General features: G+C 55.4%; 1 protein-coding gene across 3 annotated transcripts in view; it reads right to left on the bottom strand.

Annotated features, from left to right (window-relative positions):
- Positions 1-13,390, bottom strand: part of EMID1 (EMI domain containing 1) — a 48,106-nt gene that overhangs the window by 31,577 nt on the left and 3,139 nt on the right. For all 3 annotated transcript variants that reach the window (XR_007455160.1, XM_049618969.1, XM_049618970.1), the window contains exons 2-3: positions 7,968-8,081; positions 7,371-7,474 (exon numbers count right to left, since the gene is read on the bottom strand). Coding sequence is in view for 2 of the 3 variants with exons in the window: in XM_049618969.1 (XP_049474926.1) it covers positions 7,371-7,474; positions 7,968-8,081 (218 nt within the window). In the remaining variant the exon portion in view is untranslated. The remainder of the gene's footprint in view (positions 1-7,370; positions 7,475-7,967; positions 8,082-13,390) is intronic.

Here is a 13,390-nt window from a genome sequence, read left to right as displayed (position 1 = left end):
AGATGCAAGGTTGGGTCCCAGCCCTGCTACTTGCTGACCTGTATGACTTGTCCTCTCTGGACCCACCTATATTCCCATCTGTAAAGTGGAGTCATAAGGCTACTATGCCCCCCAGGCTGGTGTGATCCTGAGGAAGGCAATGTATACAAAGGGCCCCCTGGGCACACATAGGCACACAGCAGGCAGCTGGGACATGGCTGTCCCCCTTCTCCCTGCCCCAATTGGTAAGAAGACACTGAAGTGGAACCCGCCCTGGTTTTAAATGAAAACCAGAGGGAGGCTGGCTGCCTGGGGAGGGCAAGGGGGGCTGTGCTCTACTCTGCCACCACCCCTATGAAGAGTGGCCACCCTGGCTGGTCTGGCTCTGGGGGCCTGGTTTTCCCCACAGCCAGAGGGATGGGCTGGCTGAGCCAGGGGCAGGGGTACAGCTGGAGGGGCTCTGGAGCCAGCAGTAGCAACTGCCCTTCTCTGCACCCCCCCCCGCCGGCCGCCCCCCAGGCCTGCCTTTTAAGGCCACAGAGTGCCATCTGGTGGGGGGGGGGCGGGGAGAAAAGACCCAAATAAGGCACAGACCTGGCAGCTCTGAGCCAGGCTGCGGGTTGGTGCAGGGAGTGCGGCGCCGGGAACTCAAACCAGACGGGTGTCTCTGGCCAGCCCCCAGCAGGGAGGCGGCCAGACCCTGCTCCACTATGGGGCCTCTGCTTAGACTGGCCTTGCATCTCCCGCTCACCCTCCCTGGGGACCTGGGACTTGCCCCATCGCAGGGAATAAATCCGGCCCAGGACAGAGGAAGGTGGGGTGGCAGCCCAGGACCGGGGGCAAGGGATCAGGGCAAGGTGGGGGGAATGCCATGTGAGCCAAGGCCAATGCTAAGTGTTCTACACATCCCAGCTTAATCTCACATGGTAGGTTGTAACAGCTAACACTTAACAGCTAGCACTTACTCTGGGCCTGGCACATTCTAGTAAGCACTTCACATACAGATTTTTAACTCATTATCCTCACGGAACCCTATAAATGGGTAGCTAGTACCACCTCCACTTTACAGATGGGAAACTGAGGCACAGAGCTCTCTGTCTCCTGTGCTCAGATGAATGGACGAGTGAATATGAGTATCTCTCTGGGGGGAAACCAAGACGGCTGGAGCCTGGACTTGAACTCAGGTTAGCCTAACTCCAGGGCTCGACCTCTGGGCCACCTGGCACCTCGAGTCAGCCCACTGGGTGGAGGCAGGGAGGCCTGGCACCTGTAGGAATGCTGGCTCTGGAGGAGAATGGGCTCGCCAAGCCTTCCTCGTCCTCTTTGCTCCCAGGTGAAGATGTAAAAGGCCATTTTATTACTCTTTTCAGGAAGTCAACCAAAGGAAGCTGCTGTCTCTCCAACCTCATGGAAGTTTGGGTTTTCTCTGGGATGAAGTCTGGCAGAGCATCTGCCCGGCCCGGCCTCCTCACTTACCCTGCTGTTTCCCCCTTTTTTCATGGCATTCCCACCCTCTAACATGTACTGTGTCAGTTCCCCAGTTCACGGCCAGTCACCCACCCCACTGGCTGGAACATGAGCCCCACCAGGGCAGGGACCTAGTCTGTCCCATGAATGGCCTGGAAAAGTGCCTGTTGCATAGTAGGGCCTCAGTGGCCTCAACAGACCTTCTGTTAACAAATGCATGAATCACCGGCCCAAAATGAACGTAAAACAAACAAAACAAAAGGCAAAATAATGTGGACGGCAGACACAATGGTCTTGAAAATGAGCATAAATGTTCTAACGTCACACGAGGGCTTCCCTGAGTTGCTAATCTATGCACTTGTGGTTGGAAATTCTTTTTCAACCAATTTGCTTTCGTACATTTCACTGGACGCCAGAGAGAACTAGAAAAACTAACGAAAACATGGTCTGACCATCAGCATAGATGTAACTGGTTCAAAGTGATGGCAAGTGAAAATTTTAAAAGAAAGAAAGATGGAAGCAAGGAAGGAAGGAAAGAAGGAAGATAGTTAAAGAAATAACAAAACTGCTAAAAAAAAAAAAACCCAGAAAATATTGGTTTGGTTTCAGGATTCACAAAAACAATCCCTAAAACTTCAAATGCTGGTAAGTGGACAGAACTACTTTAAGGGGCAAATCAGGTTGTAAAATGGCCCTTTAGCACAGCAAATCCCAGTAGGGAAAAAGCCCAGGGTTGGGACAAGGTCCCCTGTCATCCAAAAATATCATATCCTTCCCACTGGTGTTGGGCCAGGACCTCTGGAGCAGACCCCAGCGGGCTGAAAGTCCCCCAGACCCCAGCCTGGTGGTCTGTCCTAAAGTTCCACCCCTCAGCCCTAACCTTGCCCTCTCAGGGGCTCCAGGCTGGGTTCCAGGACCACAAACCCCAGCTTCACTTTGGGAAACCTGACTGAGGGCTACTTCCCACCACCTGGGAGGTCTCTACCAGTACCACACACACTGCCTCCCTACCCTCTTCCCCACAGCTGCCAGTCCTATATCACCTCCTCCAGGAAGCCTTCCCAGACAGACCAGGGTACCCACCAAAGCTCCCCCCATGACACTCTCATCACTCCCTGCCTTGATCTGCACAAGGACAGCATCAGGTACAGTTTCAAGCCCTGTGTCCCCGTAAGCAGCTCCCCTTCCCCCTGCCCACCACTAGGGCTAAGCTAAGAAGCCCATTCTCATTGGGTCTTCATGAGAACATGAGGCCCAGAAAGGAGAGGCTGCCTGCCCACACAGAGAGGTAGGGATGTGGGGATTCAAATGCCACCCTACAGTGGGAATGTGGGTGTGAGAAGTTGCGAGTGTCCCTGGGCTTCATCTCTGGCTTTCTCTTTCAGGACAGGGGCCAGCGGAGGGGCTTCCTCATTCATGAGCCACCCACAGGTCTGTTGGGTCCAGTGACCACAGCCACAGAGATGCAGTCTCCCCAGCCTCAGTCCAGGTGTCGTCCTGGGAATTTACTTTGCAAATGTAAATATTTGCTGCTGTTGGCCTGAACCAAAGATGGGGTCAGGGATGGGGCCAGGAGCTCCAAGAACCCTCCAGCTGGCTTCTGGGAAGCCTCAGTCTGTGTCCAGCCTGGCCCTCTCTTCAGGGTAAAAGGAGGTTCCCATTCATTTCCCATGTACCCACTGTACGTCAGGCACTGGAAAGACACGAGTAGTGATGGGAAGGCGGGGGCCACCATAGCCAGGTGGCAGCTCCAGGAGGGTCACAGGCAGAGGGGACAGCTGCTGCCCAGGCTGTGGGGTGGGAGAGAAGGCCAGTGTAGGCCAAGGGTAAGATGGAGTGAGCGCAAGGCTGGAGCACATCACTGGGGTGGCCAGGAGGGTGGAGAGGGGAACCACCCAGCTAGGGGTGAAGGACGGACAGGCAGGGAGTCAGGAGATAGGGGCTGCTGGACCTTCCAGACAGGAGTGGAGTAGACAGGTGGCAGACTCGGGCAGCACTGAGCCCACAGGATCCTGAATCTTCAGAGTAAAGCACAAACTTGGCACTGTAACTGGCATCTAGTTAGGGCTGGAAAGATAGGTGCAGGAAGGGCCTGACCCTGGATGGTGGAGAAGCCCAGGGCCCAGGCGACACCTGGGGCAGAACCTCTGGTCTGTTCTTAAGCTTTTTTGCTGTGTGACCCGGGGCAAACTTCTTCCCTCTCTGGTACCCCATCATAGAAGGGCTGTGGGAGTCCACAGATGGGGAAGGGACATGTGTGCTAAGGACAGTGGAACAGTGAGGGGCAAACAGAGGTCACCTAGCTGCAGGGGATCTCACGGGAGAGGAGGGTGAGGGAGCTTCTCGATTTTTCTATCAGGGAGCAATTGGGGCTGAGATTGGCTTCCACCAGTCTCATGGTGCCCCAACTGTCTGAATACTCCCCTACTGGAAATCCTCAGCTGATGCTGCTGGAGAGGAAAAATCCTGGCCCCAGGTCATACTGATGGACTTTGAATCGGGATGTGACCTTGAACAAGGCATTTCCCTCTCCCAGCCTCAATTTCCACACCTGGACCTTCTGCATCATGGCATGATAGGTAGCATGACACCGGTGGGTGTGAGTCATGGTACCCGGCATGGAAGACAGCGGACGCTTTCCTTCCCCTCATCATTATTATTATGGGAGGGTCTGAGCCAGGGGGAAGCTGCAGACCCCAGGTCAGAGCCCTAGCTCTGAGAATCCCAGCTATAAAGCTTATTTGCTGTGTGACCCTGGATGAGATCTACACCCTCTCTGAGCCTCACTTACATCGCCTGAACAATGGGGCTGATGGGTGAACAATCTGTCCGCAAGGACTCCCTCCTCCCAGAGGCAGAATAACACGGAGGCCACAGCAGCCCTGCCCTCAGCAGAGCCCATCAGGGGCTCAGGACCAGCAGACACAGTGCATCCGGCCTTGGCCCTTCCTCAACGTTTTCCAGTGGGAGTGGGCAGCCAGGTGAGACTCAGCCAGGCTCCCTTCTTCCGTCTAGTCCCACCTCCCAAGGCCGAGAGGCATTAGTAGAGGCTTGATCAGGCAGGTCCCGTGCTGAGTGACTCCAGGTCCAGGTGAATACCCTTCTGAGCCTCAGTTACCCCATCTGTAAAACGGGGCCTATTCCAGTCTTTTCCTCATAGGTTGTCATGAACATCAGGGAACATCCTCACTCATCATCACAGAGTGAACATTGCCATTCTGAAGATGAGAAAGCCAGGGCTAAGAGCTATGAGTGAACGAAGAACCTGCAGGCTCGAGGCCTGTTTGCTGAGGAGCTGACTGAGAAACTAATCTCAGAGGTGGGAGGCAGGACAGTCCCAGAGAGCCATCGCAGAATCCCCAGCACAGGGGCCAAGGGGGAGAGGAAGATATAAATTTATGAATATCCACTGTGTTTGAGGCATGAGTCTCAGATGCTCATAATAAAGTACAAGGTGGGCACTTTTCAATCCCAGGTGACTTCCAGATAGAGACAAGATTCAGAGAGGTAGGGTGACCTGCCCCAGATCACACAGCAGAGCACAGCTGATCTAGATCTGAATTCTGGAATGATGGGTGCTCCCTCTCCTCCTTCATGTCACCCCACACTGCTCTGGTGACACTGCTCTGTGGCCCCAGGGCCATGTCACAGGGCTGGGCAGACTATGAGGGCAGTTACCAGCCGGGGAAACTGCTGGGGGGGTGGGGCTCAGCCTCAACCAAGCTGTCAGAGGAAGGGCACGGCCTGGGTTGGGCTTGCAATGTCCTCATGCTTCCCCACCCTCATTCCCAGGACCCTAGAAGAGCAGTGTTCCAGAACATCTAGGCCTGGGCATCTCTTTAGTCTGCTCTGCCTGTGTGTGTGTGGGAGAGGCCCTTCCTATCTCTGGTTATCACATAGTGCCCACCACAGGCTGCCGTGCCACTGCAGGGTCTTTACGGCTTCATTTCATCCTTGAAACATCCCTGGGAAGCAGACTCTAGTACCCTGCCCATTTCACAAGTGAGAACACAGAAGTTTAGTGTGGGAGAGCCCAGGCTCTGCAAGAGCACACAGCAGCTTGGTGCTCTTTAGAGAAGGTATTCCTCCCTCTGAATGGGCACGAGATACGGGCCACCTGCACTGCAGTCCCCACCCCGCCCCCTCTGCCCGGTGCCCTTGCACAATGACTTGCACAATGTATGGGGAGTCCCTGGCCGAAGGCCACACAGCTGGTGTGTGGCAGATCTGGCCTGGCCCATGAAGCCCTGGAGACGTCCATCCCAGGCTGGGACCTGGAGGCCCTGAAACAGGAGATGGCAGATGTCAGGGTTGGCCTAGCCCAGCCCCCGTCTTGCACGCCAACCTTGCCATTGGCAGAGACCTTAGCCTTGATCCTGGTTTCTGGACACACAGCCTCCAGCTGTGGGACTCAAGGGCATGGGAGCTGCCCCCACCTGTCCTCCGCCCTCACTGGCTCCATGATGGCCCCACAGACCTGGGAAGGTCTGCCCTTGGGAGGGAAGCCACTGACAGAGTGGCCTTTGTCTGGGCAGGCCCTGCCTGGCTCAGGCCCGCTAGGCCCACGTGGCCCCCACACTCTGGGGACTTACTTCCCCCCGACCAGCTACTCTGTGTCCTCTTTGGCAGCAGCCCCTCCTTGTTGGCTCTCCTTCTGCCCCCTGGGCCCCTCTTCCTCCCACCAGGGAGGGGAGGGTCCCACTCCTGGTTCCCCTTGATGTCTGCCCTCCCACACCGGCACCGGCAGCTGCCTCTCTGTACAGGACCCCTGCTTGGCATCAGGCAGCTCCTCCACTCCCTCTGGCCACCCCTACCGGAACTGGAGACTCCCCAACCCCACAGGGAAATCTGCCAGGCCCCTCCCTGCCCCACTCTGTCGTGAGCTCTACCCCCTACCCTGTGTGATTCTGGGCATGTGACTCCACCTCTCTGGGCCTCTGTTGCCCATCCTATGAAGCAGGACTCTTGTGGGGTCCCAGGGAGGCGAAGCATGTAAATCTTTCAAGAAGCACCTATGAATGGTGACTTCTGTTAGCATCACGCTCTCTTGATTCAGAGGCCATGTCTCACACGTTTGTGTTTCTGGAATCAGAGTATGTCTTGTGACTGATGCTCACATTAACGTGCTGCTCTGGGGTCCCTGAATGCCTCTTTCCACTGATGTGCCTACAGGCGTGTTTCTTGGGCTGGTTCTGACAGCTTCTCTTGCTGAGTTCAGATAGGTAGTGAGGGTGGGAGCCACCCAGACTGCTTAGCAGAGAGGCAGGTGCCCTTGAGAGAGGACTCTCCAGGTAACCATGTGTCCAGGGTGCAGGGAGGCCTGGGCTGTGTCCTCTGTACCACTGGTGGGTGCTGGGCCCTGAGCCACCCGTGTTGCACGCAGATAAGGGGGGTGGGGTGAAAGGGCTCCCTCTGCCTGCGACACACTCCACATGTGGTGGCCCATCTCTAAGGCCCTGGGAGAGGCCAGGCAGACCAGGCTTCAAATCCTGACCGCCACTCAGGAGCTGTATACCCATCACTTTCCTGAGCCTCAGTTTCTTCACCCACAAGATGGATACAACCATCCCAACCGGGCCGATTCACAGACTTAAGGGGTTCTTTGTTTCCGTGTGCTGTTACCATATCCAATGGAAATGTCCACACGGGTTCTCCCCAAGTTTGGAGGAAAGGCTTGGGATGGTGTGCCTCAAGACATGAGCTGTGCAGCATGTATGACATTCTTTCAGGGGTCCTGAGAGTTAGGCGGTCAACATCCATGGGACAGCAGGCCTTGACTGTGTGCATACCAGCCAAGCCTCACTAGTGGGCCCGGGTGTGCCCAGTGCTGGCCACTGTAGCATCTACCGACTTAGCAAGGGTTGACTACTCCCACCCACGTGCCCGAGGGAAGGCACCTGGCCTGTACCTCGGGGTAGTCCTACCTTCCTCGCAGTTCACCCCTGAGTGCCCGGGGCAGCACCTCCACTCACGCGTGGTCACTGTCTTGTACATCACCTTGTATGTGGGTCTCACCACGGTTCTGTAGCTGAAAGAGTGTCCAGGGGGCCGAACTCAGACAGAGTTTTCTGCCACCTTTCCCACCGACCTGGATGTCCGTGGGGACAAGCTCCAGGGTCCTCTGCTACCTCTGAGCCCCTCTGGAGCCTCTCTCCTCCTCTATACAGGGATTCAGCCCTTCTAATCCCTTGTAACTCCCCAGGTGGGGGGATCTAGATATTAAGTGGACAGGAAGTCCCTGCAAGCTGGGTTGGCCTGTCCTGCCAAGCAGTGAAGCCTCACCAAGTGAATGCATGTGGGTAAATGGTGGAATCCTTCCCCCAGGAGGCCCTCCAAGTGCCCCAGGAGCCTAAGGGGAGGTGCTGAGGATGGGGAGGGGGCCAATATTCCCTTTGCTCTTCCCACCCTCGGGGCCCCTGCATTTCCCTGCACTTTCGATGCAGTGTCGCAACCAGGCCTTTGCTCCTGCTGGCCTCCACTTAGAATGCCACCAGCCCCTGTTCCACCATGGTCTCACTTACCTGTTCCCTGGGCAGCTCATGGGCCAGGGGCAATTCTGCAGCACTCGCTGAAGGTAGGTGCCATTTTGCACGTGGCATGAGATGGTACGGGTCACCACATAGGAGCACCAGTTCCTGAAACAGACCCACAGTGAGGAAGCTCAGGCGCCATGCGCAGCTTCTGCCCAGGACCCCGGGGAGGATGAGTGAGGAGGTCCGGGTTCTCTCCAGGAGCCCTGAGTCTCTAGGGAGAGAGACCCCCGAGCTCTGAGTCCTTTGGGCCCCAGTCAGGAGTCTCTGGGCTACTGTGGCTGAGGAGTGACTCCCATAGCTCTGGAGGGGCAGCTGTGCTGGGGGCTCTCGGAAGGTCGTGGGGACTGAGCTGCGGGGGACAAGACGGGAGCAAGGCATCCTTGCCTGCGCTCTCCTTTCTCGATATTACTTCTCTCCAACCCTTACCCATCCGGGTCACCAGGGCCTCCTACCTCCCACCCGGACAACAGCAGCAGCCCCCGTCTTGCCCCTCAGTCGCTCCCTAGGGAGAGTGTCATAAAATGGAAACCTGGCCATGTTCTTCCTGTGCTCATCCTCATTCGGAGCCCTCCAGATCTCCTGTGCTCACATCTGCTGTGAACCCTCACCTCCAGGCCTTCACACACACTCACGCTGGGCCCACTGCCTGGGCCCACCGCCACACGCTGGGCCCACCCTGCCCCCACTTCTCCACTTGGCACCTCCGACCTTCAAAGCCCTACTGTGCTGTCACCTCTCCCCGAGTCCTTTCCCACCTCCACCCCTACCTGAACAGAACTGATGGTTCCCTGCCAGGGATCCCCTGCAGCACTTTGTATACCTGTCTCACTGAGTTAGGCTGAGGATTCATGTCTGCCCTCTCCCTCCCCTGGCATGACAGAAGAGAGGCCCTGTCTCACTTATCCTTGTGTCCCCTCTGTGTGATAGCCAGACGTCCCAAGCATGCGGGACTGGATTCTTCAAATGCCCATTAATAACCATATTGCTTTGCGGGGCGCCTGGGTAGCTCAGTCATTTCAGCAGCTGACTCTTGATTTCAGCTCAGGTCATGATCCCAAGGTTGTGGGATCGAGCCCTACATTGGGCTCCACACTCAGCAGGGAGGATTCTCTCTGTCTCTCCCTCTGTCCCTCTCTCCCCTGCTTGTGTGTTCTCTCTCTAAAAAAACAAAAAACAAAACAAAAAACATATTGCATTGCATTTATTGAGCACCCACTGTATGCTAAGGGTATTTACATTATCTTCCTAGTAAGTCAGGAAGGCACCTCCCTACATTTTACAAAGGTGTAAACTGAGGCTTGGGGAGGGGAGGACAACTGCTCACGTACCAGAGCTGGTGTATGGTAGAGTCAGATTTGCACCCAGGAATGTGGATGGCCCAGCCTGGCCCCTGACTTCATCCCAGAGATCTCAACTCCTGTCTCCTCCCCATCTCCTGAGCCACGATCCATGGTTCTGTGAAGGCCCTAGCCTGGGAACCTGCTGACCCCAGGCTCAAGACCACAAAGGAAAGTCTGGTGGGGTGACAGGCTCTGGCTGAAAAGGGTCACCTGAAACAGTCCCTCCTTTCCCAATCCCGGCAAAAAATGCAGGGCCTGTGACCCTGTGCAGGGCTGAGGGCTGCTGAGCCGCTGGAATGTCTCAGCCATCACAGAGATGTCTGCCACCACCGACATCCAGTCTCCCAGCTGCTGTCCCACCCCCGACCCTGGTCACCCATCAGAGAATGTCCTTGGCTGGGACCTGCCGGCTATCTCACTGTGGGACGCTGGGGAAGTCCCTTCACTCTTTTGTCACCCTGGGATAAGTCCAGGAGGAAGAAACAGCCTTAGCCAAAGGCAAAGTGGGGAGAGGGATGGCTCTGTTTAGACCAATGACCTGGCAGAGGCTCAACATAGCCCTTGGCCAGACACCACATGGAAGAGGTGACAGGGGCTTGTGGCAGCACTGCTGGGAACCACGCGACACTGGGAACAGCCTAAACAGCTACAGGACCACTGGACGTGGAAAACCAGATGCGAGATAGATCCCAAGTTCTCCACGTGTAGACCACCACGTCTGGCTAATTGAGAAACGCAAGTGCAGACCAACGGATAGAGAAGGATTGGATTTCTATTAAAATAAGAAAGCTCAGGGTGGGGGTGGGGGGCCCTGGGTGGCTCCGTCAGTTAAGTGGTTAAGTGTCTGACTTTGGCTCAGGTCATGATCTCACAGTGTGTCAGGCTCTGTGCTGACATCTCAGCCTGTGGGTTCTGTGTCTCCCTCTCTCTCTGCTCCTCCCCTGCTCACCCTCTGTCTCTCTCTCTCAAAAATAAATAAACATTACATGAAAAAAAAAAAGCTCAGGGGTGTCTGGGTGGCTCAGTTGGTTAACTGTCCAACTCTTGATTTCTGCTCAGGTCATGATCTCACTGTTTATGGGTTCAAGCCCCACATTGGGCTCTGTGCTGACAGTGGGGGAGCCTGCTTGGGATTCTCTCTCTGCCTTTCTCTCTGCCTCTCCCGGGCTCAAGCTCATGCTCTCTTTCAACATAGATAAACTTAAAGAAATTTAAAAAAGAGAAAGCTCAAAGACTATTTATATGTATATGCACATATATAGCCATGTGTGCAAAGTTAGGAAAAATCACACGCTCACATCAAATTGCCACCCATGGGGGCAGGGAGGAGCTTTCCATCTGCTCTGTCTCCTGCACTAACAGCAGCCTTCAATAATCATGCATGCTGCACACCAGGAGCTTGGGTCCAAAGCCTTTCACATACCAACTATGAGTGCCACTTTACAGATGGGAAGACTGAGGCTCTCAGGTCTGGGATGAGCCCCAGGCACCCAAGATGAACAACACAGTAAAGGTTGGGATTCAGGTCCATCTGACCCTAGAGTTGGCACTCTTAACCTCAGGCTGGAAATTTTCTCCCAATGAGCAGGTGGGTGATTTTAGAAGTTAAAAAAAAAATACACCTCTTCAAAAAGGCCCCACTCTTTAGATCCTCTGGGTCCCTAGAGCTGTTTGAGTTTTGTTTGGTGTGGGGGGGGGGGGATAAGCCCCTTTGAGAAAGTGATGTCAGTTGTGGTTCCTATCCAGAAAAATGCATAAAACTTGGGGTGCAAGTTTTGGAAGGCACTTCCTGAGGGGTGCTGGGGGTTCCCTACAGCCTGTGTGATGTTCCTCAGGCTGGCCCTAGGGCTCTGGGAGTGAAGGAAGGAGGGAGGGAGGGAGGGAGCAACCCGGGCAGAGGACAGTCAGAAGCTCCAGATACTGGAGGGGCTCCTGCGCCAGGAATGAAGACTCCGTCCCGGTGTATGGATGTATACACACACGCAAAGGCATGCACATCTATCAATGCAGTGAGCACACACACAAACACACACACACACACGGACACACACGTACGTATTTATGAGTGCCTATAACTCCTGGACACACGTGTACCCATGTGCACACACACAGACCCACATAAGCGCACACACACACACACACACACTCAAGCACACAATCAGACCTAGGCAAATCCAACAGGACACACAGCCACAGAATGACCATCCTGTCAGCCAAATGGCCCTGTGCACACACGCCTCCCTCCATGCCCAGGCCCTGGACCGGGCTGGGGGAGGTGGGCCTGTGACTGCCCACAATTGCTTGACCTGCCCCTTTTTCTTTATACCAGGGGGCAGCGAAAGAAAACAATTTTCTTCTTCCTTAATTAAAATTGCCCCCATGTGGGTCCCTGGTTTATTTCCCACGAGCTGGAGTTTGCTTGAATCCCCTGCTTAAAAGATGTGGAGCTGATGGCTGACTAAACAGGAGGGGATACTTAGGCCATGTGGGGTTCAAGGTCAGCCCCTGGCCACTCCCCTGGGATGGGGCGGGGAGTCACCAATAACCACGTCCCCCCCCCCCCCCGCCTTGATGATGCCAGCCCCACTGCTCCCAGGATAAACCCAAGTTCCTCTGAAGAGTCCTGGCCTGGCCCCTCTGTCTACTTTCCAGGGGCAGCAGGACCTCCTTCTAAAGCACAGACCTAATGTTGCCACTGCCTGCTGTGAGTCCACAGCCACCAAGGCTCCCCATTGCCCTGTGAGCCCTGCCAGCCCTGTCCTTGCATTCGAATTCCCTCTGCCTAGAAAGCACCCACTCCCCCCTGCTCCAGCAAACTCCTATTTGTCCTTTAGGTCTCAGTCCTAAGATCCCAGGAGAGGTGGGGCACCTCCAGGGGTCACCTTCAGCCACTCAAGGCAGCCTTGAGCTTTTCCCTTCCTTGAAGATGCTGAGGGAAGGCACTGGCAGGGGCCACTCTAGAATGGGGCACACTAGAATGGCAATGGCCATGGGCAGAGGAGCCAGGACCCAGGTTCCCAGAGATAGGCGCTGTACTTGGAAGACTGCCTACATCCCACTGTCCCTGGGGGTTTTCTTTTCTTTTCTTTTTTTTTTAATTTTTTTAACGTTTTATTTATTTTTGAGACAGGGAGAGACAGAGCATGAACAGGGGAGGGTCAGAGAGAGGGAGACACAGAATCTGAAACAGGATCCAGGCACAGAGCCCGACGCGGGGCTCGAACTCACGGACTGCGAGATCATGACCGGAGCCGAAGTCGGCCACTTAACCGACTGAGCCACCCAGGCACCTCTGGGCGGGGGGGGGGGGGTTCTTTTCTGAGATGCGGGTCAGTGATAAGTTGCCCAAGAACCCAGTGAGGCTGAGCCTGTGGGATGGGGCGAGGGCAGGAGCTGGGAGGGGGCAGCCCTTCTCTTCCGGGCTTGCCACTGCTGCCCACTCAGCACTTCCTGGGCCCCCAGAGGCTGCTGGAGGAGAGAAAACAGGCCAGACCAGCTCGGTGTGGCACCAGCTACCCCTACCAGGGTCCCCCCACTTGCCCTCCACCCCCTGCCATGTGGGCCCAGGGGACTTTGTCTCTGCAGGGCCCAGGGCTGCGATCCGGAACAGTGATAGGGCTAATTGCAGGAGGCAGCCAAGCGGGCCAGGGGCCAAGGGCCGTTATGAAAAGGAGAGGAAAGAAAGGAGATGTACACGGTGGGGGCAGGGTGATCAGAGCCAGAGCCCTGCTCTGGAGGCGAAGTTCCAGTCCTGGCCCTGCTGCTTCCTAACTCAGTGACCTTGGACCCTGACCCTCTCTGCACCTCACTTTGTCCATCTGCAAATGGGGACAGCAGAATCTCCTCTCACGCAAACTGTAAAGCACGGTGCTAATAGCTATTGTTCTCGAACTGTGACACTGGCTCCACACCCCACTGCTGTGGTAGAGTGGCTTCGCTGAGAGACACCAGCACAGTACCTTCCACGGGTCCTTCCTTTGACTTTGGGATAGGAATTGCCAGGCTCTGCATTTTATTTTTTATTTTATTTTATTTTATTTTATTTTATTTTATTTTATTTTATTTTATTTT

Source organism: Panthera uncia (genome assembly GCF_023721935.1).
Source record: "Panthera uncia isolate 11264 chromosome D3 unlocalized genomic scaffold, Puncia_PCG_1.0 HiC_scaffold_8, whole genome shotgun sequence".
In the NCBI taxonomy this organism is placed as follows: Eukaryota; Metazoa; Chordata; class Mammalia; order Carnivora; family Felidae; genus Panthera; species Panthera uncia.
The sequence above is the reverse complement of the archived record's forward strand: the minus strand, read 5'-3'. Positions and strand labels throughout refer to the sequence as shown.